This window comes from Diaporthe citri (genome assembly GCF_014595645.1).
Source record: "Diaporthe citri strain NFHF-8-4 chromosome Unknown scaffold_5, whole genome shotgun sequence".
Classification (NCBI taxonomy): Eukaryota; Fungi; Ascomycota; class Sordariomycetes; order Diaporthales; family Diaporthaceae; genus Diaporthe; species Diaporthe citri.
Window position 1 is genome coordinate 1975582 of NW_025064850.1, and position 13761 is coordinate 1989342.

Here is a 13761-nt window from a genome sequence, read left to right on the forward strand (position 1 = left end):
AGCTTTGCACGTGTCCGCAATGCTGGATTCGGGGGGATCAAGGCATTTTCAAATTGGCATTTTCTGTGCTCCTGGCATGCCACGGCTTGTTCTATTCTACATACGCATGTGACAAGCGCTTGTCCCACGGGTGTGTTGGGTTGAATTCCATGCCAACACAGGGCACCCTTGAACCTCTGCTGGTCTTGCGTCTTGAGTGGGTGCTTATGGCCTATATATTCTCCAATGAGGAAAATCTACCCAATCACTAGTTTAGAGCCCAGACCTGTGACTTCTCAGCATTCGGCAGCCCGTCCCACTCCACCTTGATCAGCAGCCCACGCGCGTGGTCCTCGGGCGCAGAGTAAGACAGGGTGCCCTCGATCTGCTCCCCGGCCTTGAGAGGCTTGCGCTCATGGCCGTCCTTGTCCTCCACCAGCATCAGGACCTGCTTCCAGTGGGTCTCCTTGCGGTGCGGGCCGGTCGTGAAGGCGTTGCTGCCGCCCTTCCGGGCCGCCTCCCAGTCGTCGGCCGGCGCCTCGATCAGCTCGGGCCCCTCCTGCCGCGACGCGGCGAAGTAGTTGTCGAACCAGATGAGGAAGCCGTCCACGTTGTCCACGTCCCTGGTGAGCTTGCTCCCCCAGCTGGTCTTGAAGGTGAGGTCCTCGACCTTTACGTGGTACAGGTCCAGCGCGTACGTGCTCGCGGTGCCGCAGAGGGACTCGGCCGGCATGGTCTGCACCCTGACCTCCTTGAGCATGCCCTCCTGCATGGCCTTCATGTCGAAGCCGTACACGTCCCGCCAGAAGGTGACGTTGTCGGCGACGTACTCCGGGTCCGACACGGGCGCGTGGAAGATGGTCGTGTGCGACGGCACCAGCAGGCCGTCCGGCTTGAGGTACCTGTCGCGGGCGTAGAGCACCGACGGCAGCATCGCCTCGTACAGGAGCGCGTAGCCCATCCACTCCGAGACGATTATGTCCACCTTGTCGACCGGCAGCACGATGTCCTCGACGCGCCCGCGCAGGCAGGTGATGGTGTCCGACAGGCCGTTGTTGAAGATATTCTCGTTCGCCTTGTCCAGGATGGCTGACTTGTCGATGGCGTAGACGTGTGCTGCCCCGGCCTTGGCGCAGAACATGGACAGGATGCCGGTCCCGCACCCGATGTCCAGGACGGTCTTGCCCTTGAAGAGGTGCTTGTTGTTGTAGATGAAGTCTCGGTAGCCCTCTGTGCGGACGGTGTCTTTCAACATGGTCTCGTGGATATCTGTCATGCTGTTAGGACTTCAAGGTCTGCCTGGTTCTGTGAGGGCAGGAAAGCAGCATACCGTTGTGTGCATAGGACTCCCAGTAGTACGCTGATTCATCCTTCTTCTCCTTCTTCGAACTGGCGGACGACCGCGATGACGAGCCATCATCGTCGGCATGCCACCTCTTGTCAAGGGTCTGCTCCACCGCAAGCCGGTAGTTGGCGAACTGCTTGTTGAGCTCGTCGAGCTGGGCCTGCAGTGAGGCGTCCTTGCTGGCGGCGTCGCCAGCGTTCTCTGTTGTCGATGCACCCTCTGGAGCCTTGCCCTTGCCATCTGCAACATCCGATGAAGACGGCAGGTCATCCAGACACATGATGAGCGCATCGTCAGGCAGTACAGGCATCAGGAATTTGTCATCCTCGATATCCGCCTCAGTGATCTGGTCTGGCAGAGACTTGCCGCCTTTCACGGTACTTCGGACTGGGAGACGGCGTTAGCTGGAGAGTCACACAAGAGCTTGAGCAGACAACGAACTGAAGTTGACAAGTTTGATGCTGCCATAAAAGTCCAGGCCGAGCCGGTCGCGCACCGCCACGAAATCGAAGTTGAAGCTGCTCTTGAGATGCTCCAGCATAGACTGCGCATCGGGGAAGACCTTGTCATCCAGGAGCGAGACGATTTCCAGGCTCTCCTCGTCGACGCCCTCGTCAACATCGTCCCATCCCTCAGAGCCCTCGGACCCGCTGGCAATGTCGTCTGCCTCTTTTGACATGGTGCAGTGCGAGTTGGATTCTGGTGAGCACAAAACACTCCTTGTTTTCTTCTGAACCGTCTTGATGCACTACAGAGATTGTTAGCGCTGTTTAACCGGCTCTTCTGATATCAGTCTGAAAAAAAAATCATGAAGGCAGTGGCACCGTTGCACTTGAGAAAAGTTGGAACTTACAGGGTCCGAACACGTGCTAAAAATCGAAGTAGGTGAAGGGGTGTATGTATGTCAAGGTAGATTTCGCAGGTGAACATCCACGCAGCGTTGTAAGTACGGCGGGCGAGCGAAAAATTCAAGTGCTGCAAGCCTGCAACCCCAAAAATTCTGCATGCGGGAAAGTTTTACGGGTCGTGCCGAACAGAAAGCTCCCCTACAAGAACAATTCTCGTGAACCACCAGACTTTTCCGATCTAGGTCACATCATGTCCTTTGGCCGTTCCATTTTTAGTAGGCGCGATGTTCTGATGTTGTTTTGTCAATTCCAATAGCTGGCTTGCTCCCCAAATGCTATATACACCTCATCTTGCTGATAACCATGCTACATAATCTCATCGCAGGCTGTGCAACGCTTTCACAATCCCGTCGAACCTTCTGAGCCGCGAGAGATGAACTCGTCTGGATATCCAGCGGCAAATGCAGACCTCCCAGAACCCCGGGACTCGACTTTGGGCCAACGCTTGTGCAAGGGATTCAAGGGTGAACAGTTTTAGTCCACGTCGTTCCCACCCTTTTCCGACGTCTCGTCCTCCTTTGCGTTGTCTTCATCTTCGTCCTCATCTGCATCCCCCTCTTCATCGTCCTCACCATCGTCCTCGTCGTCTGAGATGGTCTCGCCCAATGCCTTGAGCTTCTCCTTGTACTTGTTGACCTTCTCTTCAGCATCAGCGAAAAGCATCAGCATGTCGTCCAGCTCGCCCTGCGTAGACTCTTTCTCCGTATCCTTCTGCTTGACAAGTGCCTCGGCCTAGAGACAGAATTAGCATGAGCACGATCCTTGTCAAATAATCACGAGCGTGGCTTACCTCTTTGGTCTTTGATTCAAGATCTTTGACCTTCTTCTCCAATTCAGCAGCCTTCTTAGCAGCACGTTCCGAGGCTTCTTTGGCTGCTGATGCTTCCTGTGTCTTGCTCTTGTTTGCCTACAACATGTTAGCATCTAGCCCAAGGATGGCTGTCAGTTGGGCAGAAGTTACCTTCATAAGGTCTACCTCGAGCCTGCTGATTGTGGCCTTCAGATCAGCCTTTTCTGCCTCCGCCCGCCTAGATGACCGATCTGCTTCGGACTGCCTGCGCCTGTGGCCCTCTTGCGTCTGCTTGCGGACTTCCTCGACCTCACGGGTACGCTGCTCATCCTTCAACGCCAGCTGCTTCTGGTGTTCTTCCTCCTTCAGTCGGAGCTGCTTCTCGTACTCTTCCGCCTTCGTTTTGAGGTCAGCCTCGGCCTTCTTCTGAAGGTTCTCTACCTCAGCCGCCGCCTCTTTCTGCGCTGTGTCGGCCTTCTTCTGAAGCCTTTCGATCTCGGAAGCGCCTTCTTTCCGCGCTGTCTCCACGTGTCTCTGAAGCTCGGCCTCTCTCGCGCTGAATTGTTCGTGCAGCTGCCGGATTTCGGTCTCATGGTTCCTCTGCAGGCTCTCGTTGACGGATTTTATCCGCGTGAGCTCGACCGAGCTGGTTTCCTTGAGACGTCTCGTGTCTGCGCGCTCCTGGCCAAGTTGCTGCTCAAGGTGGGCGAGGCTCGCCTGGCATCCTTGCAGGGCCTTCTCCTTCTCATCCAGCTGAGACCGCAGCGAGTCGACCAGTTCTCGAGAGATTCCTTTCTGGACGCCGTTCGTGACCACTGAAATCTCCATCCCTGGATCTCTATCGATGGCCCGCAAGATACGGCTGTAGTTGTCTTTGAAGAAATCGACGAATGTCTCGTCGAAGTAGACCTCGGGAAGTTTGCCGGTAGAAGGATCAAGCTTTTGCGGGATCATCTCAAAGTCCCGCACGTGAGGGTGAGCCCGCAATTTGCTCATTTTATCAATATATCTGTCGCGGCCCATGTTGGACATCAGATGTGGTTGCAGAGTGCCTCGTGGTATTGGTGAGTCTTTCGTGGAGAACTCATATGCCACGCCAAGCATCATGGCGCAGAGACCCTGAACCAGTGTTTCGCTGGAGCTGTTCTTCACGACAGTTTGAATGAGGCGCTGGACGTTGCTACCTTCCTCTAGCAACTCGTTCACGCCATCTAGGTCTTCGAACAGCCAGCAGAGCAGGAGCATTAGATACCCTATAGTGATGCGCTCATCGTCGTTTCGCGAGAGACTGCCTATCAGATGCGACGTGATGATCTGAATGCTAGTCACTACCTCCTCCCCTTCGGCCTCGTTGCCCTCAGTAACTTGTCTTGCAAGCTCCTTGGTTGTCGCGTTTTCGAAAACGAGATGCAGCATTATGCACGCTGCAAACCAGTGTCTATAAGGGTCCACTGTCGATTCTTCGGTTGGCGAGCGAAGCAAGGTCGTCAAAACGTTCGCGGCTTCGATGGTTCCCGACTTGTGCCCTTCGATGGCTCGCCGAAGGAAATGCTCGCGAATCCCGGGGTGGTTGAAAAAGTAGGCCTTCAAGGTTTCGCACGCTGCCATTCGGATGTCGAAGGCCTGTAAACTGTGAACGCAAAGGGTGAGATCCAAAAGGCCGTCAATAACATAGATTTTGGGGACACCGTTGGCCTGGGCACCGTGTCCATCCTGCGGGCTTTCAAGTGGCGAGGGGACTTGGAGCTGCGCGAAATTCTCTTGGAGCGTTGGGTTGGCTCTGATAATATCGGCGCATGTCACGAGTGCCTACCGCCATGATGTTTAGGTCTACGTGAGGATACATACAGGGCAGGGCAGCACGTACCTCGGCCTTGATAGGGTTCTCAGCGGAGTGGCTGAAGGCAAGTTGCAGGGCGTGGTACAGAAGATGATATTGCCAGAAAGCGCTCTGGTTTTGCATGGTGCCAACCGCACCGCGAACGAGAAACAGGCGGATGACTGCAAGCAAGGCATATACATTCCGGTTACGCTGTGCCTGTGCCCAAGGCGCCACCTCCTCCCCGTCTTCTGGGGGCTTGTATGCGCTCTGGAGCAGTTGCGCCAGTTCAGGGACACATCCTGTTTCGCGGAATTGGGTTTGGTTGGAAGCATTCAATCGTAACAAATTTGCCAGCAATATCAGGCAATCCTCCACGATCTGTCCGCCCTCCGAGAGGGATCCATCCGAGGCGATAATTGTAAATATTCTCTTGAAGGCATCTTCGAAAGCGACCAGCTTTTGTATGTCAACATTTGAGGGGGTGAGGTAGATGAGCAAGGTAACTGCTTCGTTCCGGACAGCCTCTCTTCGGTCGTCGAGTATGGCCACGAGCCTCGAGATGCCAAGGGGCGCGGTGAACACGCATTCTTCGGTGCGTTCTGTTCGAGCAGAAAGGATCGCTATGAGCAGTTGTAGGGAGTACAATCGCGCGTAGAAGTCAGGCGTCTCTAGGAAGTCAAGCAGGAGCGTGATGTTCTCTTGTCTCTGGGTGAACTCGTCGGCCAACCACAAGGCGATTTCTTCTGAGGCTTCGGGGCTGCCCTCGTTGGGGTTGAAGAGCATCAGCAGGGTCTCAAGCACCACCTTGACCGTGTCCACATCTTGCCCATCATTGCTCAGACACCCGATCAGGCTCCGTAGAGCCCCGGAAGCGACAGAAGCCGGGTAGTCCTTTGCGAAGCTGCGCAAACCCTGTATGGCGGCGCGCCGGTCTTCGAGCAGGGTGGCCGAGCTCAGACGACCGCTGAGGACGGAGATCGTTTCGCCCACCGACTGCTTGGCCGGAGCAGTCGCTATGGCAGAGAACATGGTTTTGGAGATTTGCCGGTAACGATCAGTGCCATGGGGCTACGAGTAAGAATGCGTGGGTCGTCGAGTGTGAAGCATGGTCGGGTGATCGTGGGATCTCGGGAATGGTGGTTGAGCTCAGAGCTGCTGATCGGTTGCAGCACCATGTAGACAGGTGGATGCCACCGGTGCTCGATTGACAGCTGTGCTTCTCGGTCCCGCGAAACTTGACAGGGGGTAGGTAAGGTAGGTGGGCAACGCTGACAGCATGAAAATTGTTAGCCTAAGACGATCTGGGGAAGCTTTGCAGCCCGCCAGGGTCCCTCCGATGTCGTCCTGTCTGCCGAACTAATTCAGATCCTCAACGCAGCCGAGCGGCCAGAACGTTGACTCAGAGCTCAACACCAAACGACACTCAATTGGCGGCCACACATCTCAATTGATCTCGCAGCTCCATTGCCTTGGAGAGCCATATATCGATTCTTCTCAGAGACCACCTCTGGGTTGATCGAAAGCATGGCGCCCCGAAGCATTCTGCTGTCGCAATGGCGGGCAGCAGCCTCTAGGCTCAAACCTGCCGCAGCCACCTCCATGCCCGCCATGGCCGCTCGCCACAGTTCTTCCAGCTCCTCGACCTCAGCCATCGCCTATAAGGCATTGCGCCGTCGACAAGCTCCTCTGCCCACCAATGAGGCGCCCCCAGCGTGGTCGGCCCAGGCCGCCGTCTCCAACATCCTCTACGAGACCCCCTCGCCATCCATGGCCCCTCCGAAGCGCCACATCCTGAACTGTCTGGTGCAGAACGAGCCTGGTGTCCTGTCCCGCGTGTCCGGTATCCTGGCCGCCCGCGGCTTCAACATCGACTCCCTGGTTGTGTGCAGCACCGAGGTCGCCGATCTGTCGCGTATGACCATCGTCTTGACGGGCCAGGACGGCGTCGTCGAGCAGGCGCGCCGCCAGCTGGAGGATCTGGTCCCAGTCTGGGCCGTGCTCGACTACACCAGCGCGGCGCTCGTGCAGAGGGAGCTGCTCCTCGCCAAGATCAACATCCTCGGCCCCGAGTACTTCCAGGAGCTGTGGGCTCACCCGCGAGATAACCGCCGAGATTGAGGGTGAGGGCACTGCTGTTCAGGACGGAGTGACCTCTTCTGATCATACGCCTTCGCTTGGCGAAACATCGGAGGACTTCCACCCCAGCCGGCTGGCACCCAGCGAGGCCCTGCGCTTGAAGCATGAGCATCTGAAGAGCATCACCTACTTTGCGCACCAGTTTGGAGGCAAGGTGCTGGATATCAGCAACAGCAGCTGCATTGTCGAGATGTAAGGCAGACCCACAGACATCTTATACATGATATTTACTAACTCTTTCCCCACAGATCCGCGAAGCCAAACCGAATTGACTCCTTCCTCAAGCTGATCGGACCATTCGGCATTCTCGAGTCTGCTCGGACTGGATTGATGGCCATGCCACGGTCACCTCTCTACGGGCCCAAGGGACGACAACAGCCTTAAGGAGGCTGATGATGTTGTTGATGCCAGCCAGCTGCCACCTGGCTAGGTGTTGCTGTAAACTGTACCACAATACAAAAGCAATTAATTTTTACGATGAAAATCTTTGACATTTCATTCAATTTACTGTCGTAGACATAATTGGGTGCAAAGACTTTTGATTCACTTTTAGACGCCAATACCAGGCCGAGATCCCCAGAAACTGAGTAATACGTCACAACGCCAAGGCCGCGATTGCTTTCTTTCTTGATCAGATAATGCGGCCCTTGTTGGTCACGAAGGCCTCAAGTGCAGCTATAGAAAGTTAGCTTTCGACAATGGGGTAGAAGCTGAAGCGGAGGGTGTGTACTTACCAACAGCAGCCCACAATCGATTTTGAGCCTCCGGGAAGACCAATGATCGGTCACTGTAGAAGACCTCGTCATGGACCTCTTCAGGGTGTCGCGGCAGACAATGCATGAACTTCCAGCCCTCCTTCGCGCCTCCCCTCTTGGCCAGGTCATTGGTGATCTGGAACCCTGTAAAGGCCTTCAGCCGCTTCTGCGCCTCCTGTTCCTGTCCCATGGACACCCAGGTGTCGGTCACCAGGATGTCCGCATTCTTGGCTGCTTCCTCGGGGACCGTGGTCTCCGACAACTTCCCGGGGCTGGAGACACCTTGAGCAGCAGATAGTATATGCTTCTTCATGGGCTCGGGGATCCCGTAGCCAGCGGGCGAGGCTACGGAGATGTCGACGCCCAGCTTGACGCAGGCGGACGCGAGGTCGAACAGGACGTTGTTCGAGTCGCCGATCCAGGCGACCCTTAAGCCCTCAAGGCCCAGACTTGCCGGGCCGGAAGAGGAGGACGGGAAGGCCTCGTGGATAGTGAGGAAGTCCGCAATGGTCTGAAGCGGGTGGAAGTCGTCGGACAGGGCATTGATGACAGGGACGCTCGAGTCCTTTGCCAGGCCGGTGATGTCCGAATGTGGCCCGACGCGGGCGACCATGGCCGAGACCATGGAGGAGATCACCACCGAGGTGTCGTAGAGTGACTCATTGACCTAGCAAGAAGTCAGTCAGCACCCGCAACGTCCCACACCCCAAGCGCTGCGAGGTTTTGAGCCTACACCAAGCTGGATGTCGTCCTTGCCCAGAAACATGGGGTGACCGCCCATGAGAGCAATTGCGCCCTCGGTTGAGACGCGGGTCCGGGTACTCCTCTTGCTGAACATCATGGCGACCGTCTTGCCCGTGAGGGCGCCGCCCAGCACACTGAGCTTGTCATCTTGTGCAACCTCTGTCTTGTGGGCCTTGGCGTTGCGGATGAGCTTGGTGAACTCGGCTGGGGTCAGATCATTAATGGACATCAAGTGACGAGGTTGTGCGGAGCTGGAGTACGCCCTGCTCAGCGGCAGACGGGCCACTGCTGTCCTGGCTGTGCGGAACATGTTGACACGGCAAGTCACGGCCTTGGTCTGGGAATCTGGGAAGGTTTCAGCTCCTGGACGAATCGGTGTTCAGGTGGTATGATAATGTTGGATTTTGACGCCTGCACACATGAAGAATTGAGGATGTTTTGAGCGGGGTGTTGTTTGAGTGGTTCCTGGAGCTCACGATGAGTCTTGGAGGTGGGAGGTGAGTCGAATTATTGCAACTGGCAGCTGGTCACGATAATTCCCACGCCGCGGATTGGTGGAGGAGCAGATGATTCGCCAGTATATCAACAATTGGTGTCGCTGGAGCTAACTTGACCGTCTGCTGCATGGTGGGGAGGGGAGCACAGTACGGGACGATCTCACGCGTGGTAGAGTCACACTCTGCGATAGTGCTGCAACGCTTCTCTTTTCTGCCTGAGCAGTCTACAACAAAGTACAGGACCGATGAATCATTCCTTGCCTCACTCTAATGCTTCATGGAAAGTATGTTGGTGCTCCAATGCGCAACAGAATTCCTAGTCATTACATGGGTCTATTCTACTTGATCGTGTAAGTGGTGCGGCTTATGGTGACTCTTCTGTGGGTAAGGCTTTGACCAAATTTGCAACGGCGGTACTCAGACCAAGTACCTAGATAGGTAGGCTGGCAGGCTGGTAGATTGGCGTGCACATGGAAATGGTTGGGATGATGAGTCCGCTGCTCTGCTGGAGTCCCCGACTCCCGGGGGTCTCCATGTCCCCTGACAGGTGTGGATCCAAGCTACCCTTCCCGGCTAATAGGATTCAGCACCGCCTTGGCCCTTGCGTCACCGTCGCGCTTGCCGATCCCGCCAGCCTGGACTGGGGGCCGAATGCCCGCCTGACAGCCCTCAGGTCTATTCGCAACAACACCGTCACCGCCGTCTGGTTCCTGAACATTTGCATATTCCTCGGACTGAATATTCATCACGACGGCTGTCACTTATATTTTTTCATCATCTCTATCCTTTGGTACACCTCAGGGGGCCCCACCCGACCGCCTCGATCCGGGGATCCGACCAAGGTCGGCCCCTGAACTTGAACGAACCACCGTAATCTTGGAACCCCCGAACACCATTCTCATCCTGAACCCCGACCATAGCAGTCACTTGGCTGCGAGAACATCACGATGTCCGACTCGGAATCGTCCCCGCTGCTCTCAGCGGATGAAAATGCGCCGCGACACGAAGTCGAGACCGGAACTGAGTCGACGCCGCTACTCTCGACCGACGCTGCCCACTACGATGGAGCCGAACAAGAGCAACAGAACGGCAACGACGATGCGTCCATCAGATCGTACCGCAGCGGCGGTTCCACGGGAAAGCCGCCACGACGGAGATGGGCCTCGATCATCGCCATGATCATCCTGGGCGTGCTCACGATCAGCATCATGTTTGGCGCCTTCTTTGTGCCAAAGGCCGTCGAGGAATACGCCAAGGAGGCTGCCGTACTTGAGCCAACAAACCTTTCGCTCGAGTCCATCACTGCGAATGGTGTCCGCGCGCGCATCCAGGCCAACTTCAAGCTGGACGGGTCGAGGGTCGAGAACGAGCATGTTAGGAGAGTGGGACGTGTCGCAACATGGTTCGTTCGCGGACTCGGCACTGACGCCACACAAGTCCATGTCTTCCTCCCAGAGTACGACAATGTTCGCCTCGGTAGTGCTGCGATACCACCGCTCGACCTGAAGATCAACGGCGACAACACGGCCATCGATTTCGTCGCCGAGCTCATGCCTGGAGAGGCTGACGGTATACGTACCATCGCGAACGAGTGGCTAGAAGGCAGGCTAGGGAGGCTTCGAGTGCAAGGGAAGGCCGACATTACACTCAAAACGGGTATCATTCCGCTTGGCACGCACGCAGTGTCTGAAGCCCTGACTATTGAAGGTCAATCTCTCTACCAATCCTTTGCGTCCCTGTACTTCGGAGAAAAGACACTCTTCTGAATTATCAAGTCACTTTATTGTTACATCGATTAGTCACTTTGCTGCTTGTGAACAACTGGCTGATGACTCGTACAGGGAGCGACGTGCCCAGCATTCCACAGTACAATATCACTAAGGTGTTGTTCCGAGACATTGACAACCACACTGTGGCTGCTGATGTGTCTATTGATGCGCTGAACAAGTACCCCGTCGAAGTGGATATTCCACCACTTGGCTTCGAGATTCTTGTGCCAAACTGCGGGCTCAACGACCCTTACATCCTCGTCGCTGACGCCCTGACGGACCCTATAGGCATACGACCCCGCGAACTTGTCGTTGCTAGCGTCCACGGGGTGATTAGGCACCTTCCAGACGCATTGACGCGGTTATGTCCCAACTCTGAATCGTCGCCCTTGGACCGATTCCTGAAGGAATATCTCGGCGGAAAAGCTGCTACCGTTTTTGTGAGAGGGAAGCAACAGACGGGGCTTGGTACCCCTCAGTGGGTGGATGAAATTTTGTCTCAGGTCACTGTGCCAGTACCATTCCCGGGTCGCACCTTTGATAACCTCATCCGCAATTTCTCCTTGACCGACGCACACTTCAGTCTGCCTGATCCGTTGGCTGACCCCGACGACACCGCATCAAATCCGACAGTGTCAGGCACTATCAATGTCATTGCTGGACTTCCCAAGGACATGAACTTTGGAATCAACGTCACCAAAGTTCGCGCATCCGCCGATGTCTTCTACAAGAGCAAGAAGCTGGGTATTCTGGACGTGAGCCAGTGGCGAGATGCAAACTCCACGAAGATCCAGGATGACCCTGAAGACCCCGAGCTGAAAATCACGTCTCGCATCGATGATGCGCCTCTGAACGTGACCGACAGCGACGTTCTTACCGATGTGATTCAGACCCTGCTGTTTCAGGGAAAGTCGGTTCGTTTGGATGTCAAGGCTCTGGTCGATGTCAAGGTCCAAACGGTCCTTGGACAGCTGGTTTTGAAAGATGTCCCCGCTGAGGGCAAGATTCCAGTAAAACGTCCGTCTTCTTCTTGGTAGTGTTAGTATCCTTGAAACCGTTCGGTCTGTCAGGGCTGAGCTTTCCTGCCTTGATCCTGTTTATCCGAACAATTTCTAACGATCACACAGCTATCATGAAGAAGCCAAACGGACCAAAAGAAGACCCGCTCCACAGCATCAACCCAAGAGTTGGCAACATTATGATTATGAACACATCACCAGGTTCAATAGAGTTGCGAGCGCTTGTCAACATAACGAATCCGTCACCTTACACTGCGCACATCCCCTATGTCAACGCTCATATTCTCTGCAACGAATCCGTGATCGGTGAAGTCACTGCGGAAGATCTCGATATATCGAGGGGCAACAACACGAACCTCATTGTTACGGCAAAGTGGAATCCATCACTAGGTGGCGAAAAGGCCAAGGTCATCGCCAGAGATCTAATGTCCCAATACCTCTCTGGCCGGAACACGTCGCTCACCGTACGAGCGCACCGCAATAGTATACGTCACAGCCTGCCCTTGGCGAAGCTTTATCACACCTAAACCTCACTGTGCCGACACCACACCTCCAGCTGCCCGGCGACGACGACGGGGACGGTGGAGGCAGCGATAGGGCGGGTCACTTTATCAGAGGCGCAACGTTCCACGTTGTCTCCTCCTCAGCGACCTTCACTCTCGTCAGTCCACTGCAGTATAACACCGTGTACATTGAACACATCAACGCCACCGCATTCTACAACCATACCGAGCCCGTCGGCAAGATCGTCTACGACTTGCCCATCGCTGCACCACCTGGCTTGTCGCAGACTCCACGGCTGCCGGTAGACTGGAGTATTGGTAATGGCGACACGTATGACAAGATCAGAAATGCGCTCGGCGGGGGCTTGAAGCTCGACGCGAAAGCTGTTGTCGGGCTGAGAATAGCAAATTGGAGGGAAACGGTCTGGTACGAGGGTCGGGGCATCGGCGCCAAGGTCAGGCTGTGATCGAACCGCCCCTTTTCCTCTTTTCTTTCTTGGATTTGAACTATATATTGGTGGCCTCCATTTTGGATCACGAGTGGGATAGGGGCAAATTACCACTGGAGAGACCTGGCGTTGGATTTGGCGTTCCCGAGGCCCCCTGAGAGCATGTTTTGTGTCAATAGAAGAGCGCAGAGGATGACCTAGTATAAAATTGCCGACCTTATATCAGCCCATGCCTTGTGCTCTCATCGTATTAGTTGCCGCCTTAGTAAACATTCTTAAGGGTAATCAGCACCACCTGCTCAAGCTGTCTTTCACTGGGCGTCAGCACCCTGGACCATCCGTGCTACACCTACAAAGAAGAAGAGGTTGTCCTGGGTACGAATGGACAGCCACATCCCATATGTGAACTCGGAAGCTACGCTGTGTTCAAACGCTGACTATCTTCCAAATCATCTTTGGTTCGTTGAAGACAGTCGAGAGCCTCGACTTGATCAACCTGGTCAGAGGCATGAAAGCATACTGGACCCGGTCAAAATAATTCCAGGTACCAATCAGGCTCCGGCTGCCGTTGTTGCATCACAGGTGAAATCCGCTATTGACATCTGAGATGCGGGAGTGTTATTGATTGTCAGCCCTAACCGACGGCAGATCATCTGTCAGATTTGCGGGGTGCATTAGCCTTGATTGCCTGACTGCTCGATCGCATGCCAGGGGTAGCTCGTTGGTACGACCTGGGATATGAGCCCATGTCTATAGAAAGTACAATGGTGTGGAGATGCGCAGGCTGGCTGGCCTCGCCGCAGGCATCATCGTTTCTCATGCTTCTCAGACGGTGCTAGGTGCTTGGGCGGTGATGTGATGTGTCAATGTAGGGACTGAGACTGGGTCTCTGTTACTGCAAAGGATACATTTTTGTATCTTACGCCCGGCACCATGAGGACACAGATGTGCAGGGTGCCTGTGATGTGAAGTATCTGGCGAGCTGGTCTCCATACCTGAGTGGTGAATATCGAGACTCCTGTATCCTCAAAGAGGGAGACTCGTA

At 55.2% G+C, this 13761-nt stretch overlaps 5 protein-coding genes across 5 annotated transcripts; 2 read left to right on the forward strand and 3 right to left on the reverse strand.

Moving 5' to 3' along the window:
* Nucleotides 1-247: 247 nt before the first annotated feature.
* Nucleotides 248-2003, reverse strand: INS49_011215 (uncharacterized protein; the record flags this gene model as incomplete). The annotated part of the gene is made up of 3 exons (XM_043171934.1): nucleotides 248-1248; nucleotides 1310-1711; nucleotides 1766-2003. The coding sequence occupies 3 exons, from the start codon at nucleotides 2001-2003 to the stop codon at nucleotides 248-250; spliced, it is 1641 nt and encodes a 546-aa protein (XP_043023679.1).
* Nucleotides 2004-2706: 703 nt separating this feature from the next.
* On the reverse strand, nucleotides 2707-5873 carry INS49_011216 (uncharacterized protein; the record flags this gene model as incomplete). Its single annotated transcript, XM_043171935.1, has 4 exons — nucleotides 2707-2964; nucleotides 3023-3139; nucleotides 3194-4831; nucleotides 4890-5873. The coding sequence occupies 4 exons, from the start codon at nucleotides 5871-5873 to the stop codon at nucleotides 2707-2709; spliced, it is 2997 nt and encodes a 998-aa protein (XP_043023680.1).
* Nucleotides 5874-6452: 579 nt separating this feature from the next.
* On the forward strand, nucleotides 6453-7364 carry INS49_011217 (uncharacterized protein; the record flags this gene model as incomplete). The annotated part of the gene is made up of 3 exons (XM_043171936.1): nucleotides 6453-6928; nucleotides 7050-7172; nucleotides 7229-7364. 3 exons carry the CDS (start codon nucleotides 6453-6455, stop codon nucleotides 7362-7364), a joined length of 735 nt encoding a protein of 244 aa, XP_043023681.1.
* Nucleotides 7365-7611: 247 nt separating this feature from the next.
* On the reverse strand, nucleotides 7612-8789 carry INS49_011218 (uncharacterized protein; the record flags this gene model as incomplete). The annotated part of the gene is made up of 3 exons (XM_043171937.1): nucleotides 7612-7655; nucleotides 7715-8402; nucleotides 8469-8789. 3 exons carry the CDS (start codon nucleotides 8787-8789, stop codon nucleotides 7612-7614), a joined length of 1053 nt encoding a protein of 350 aa, XP_043023682.1.
* A 1134-nt stretch (nucleotides 8790-9923) lies between these two features.
* Nucleotides 9924-12734, forward strand: INS49_011219 (uncharacterized protein; the record flags this gene model as incomplete). Its single annotated transcript, XM_043171938.1, has 4 exons — nucleotides 9924-10683; nucleotides 10818-11762; nucleotides 11873-12228; nucleotides 12321-12734. 4 exons carry the CDS (start codon nucleotides 9924-9926, stop codon nucleotides 12732-12734), a joined length of 2475 nt encoding a protein of 824 aa, XP_043023683.1.
* Nucleotides 12735-13761: the final 1027 nt, after the last annotated feature.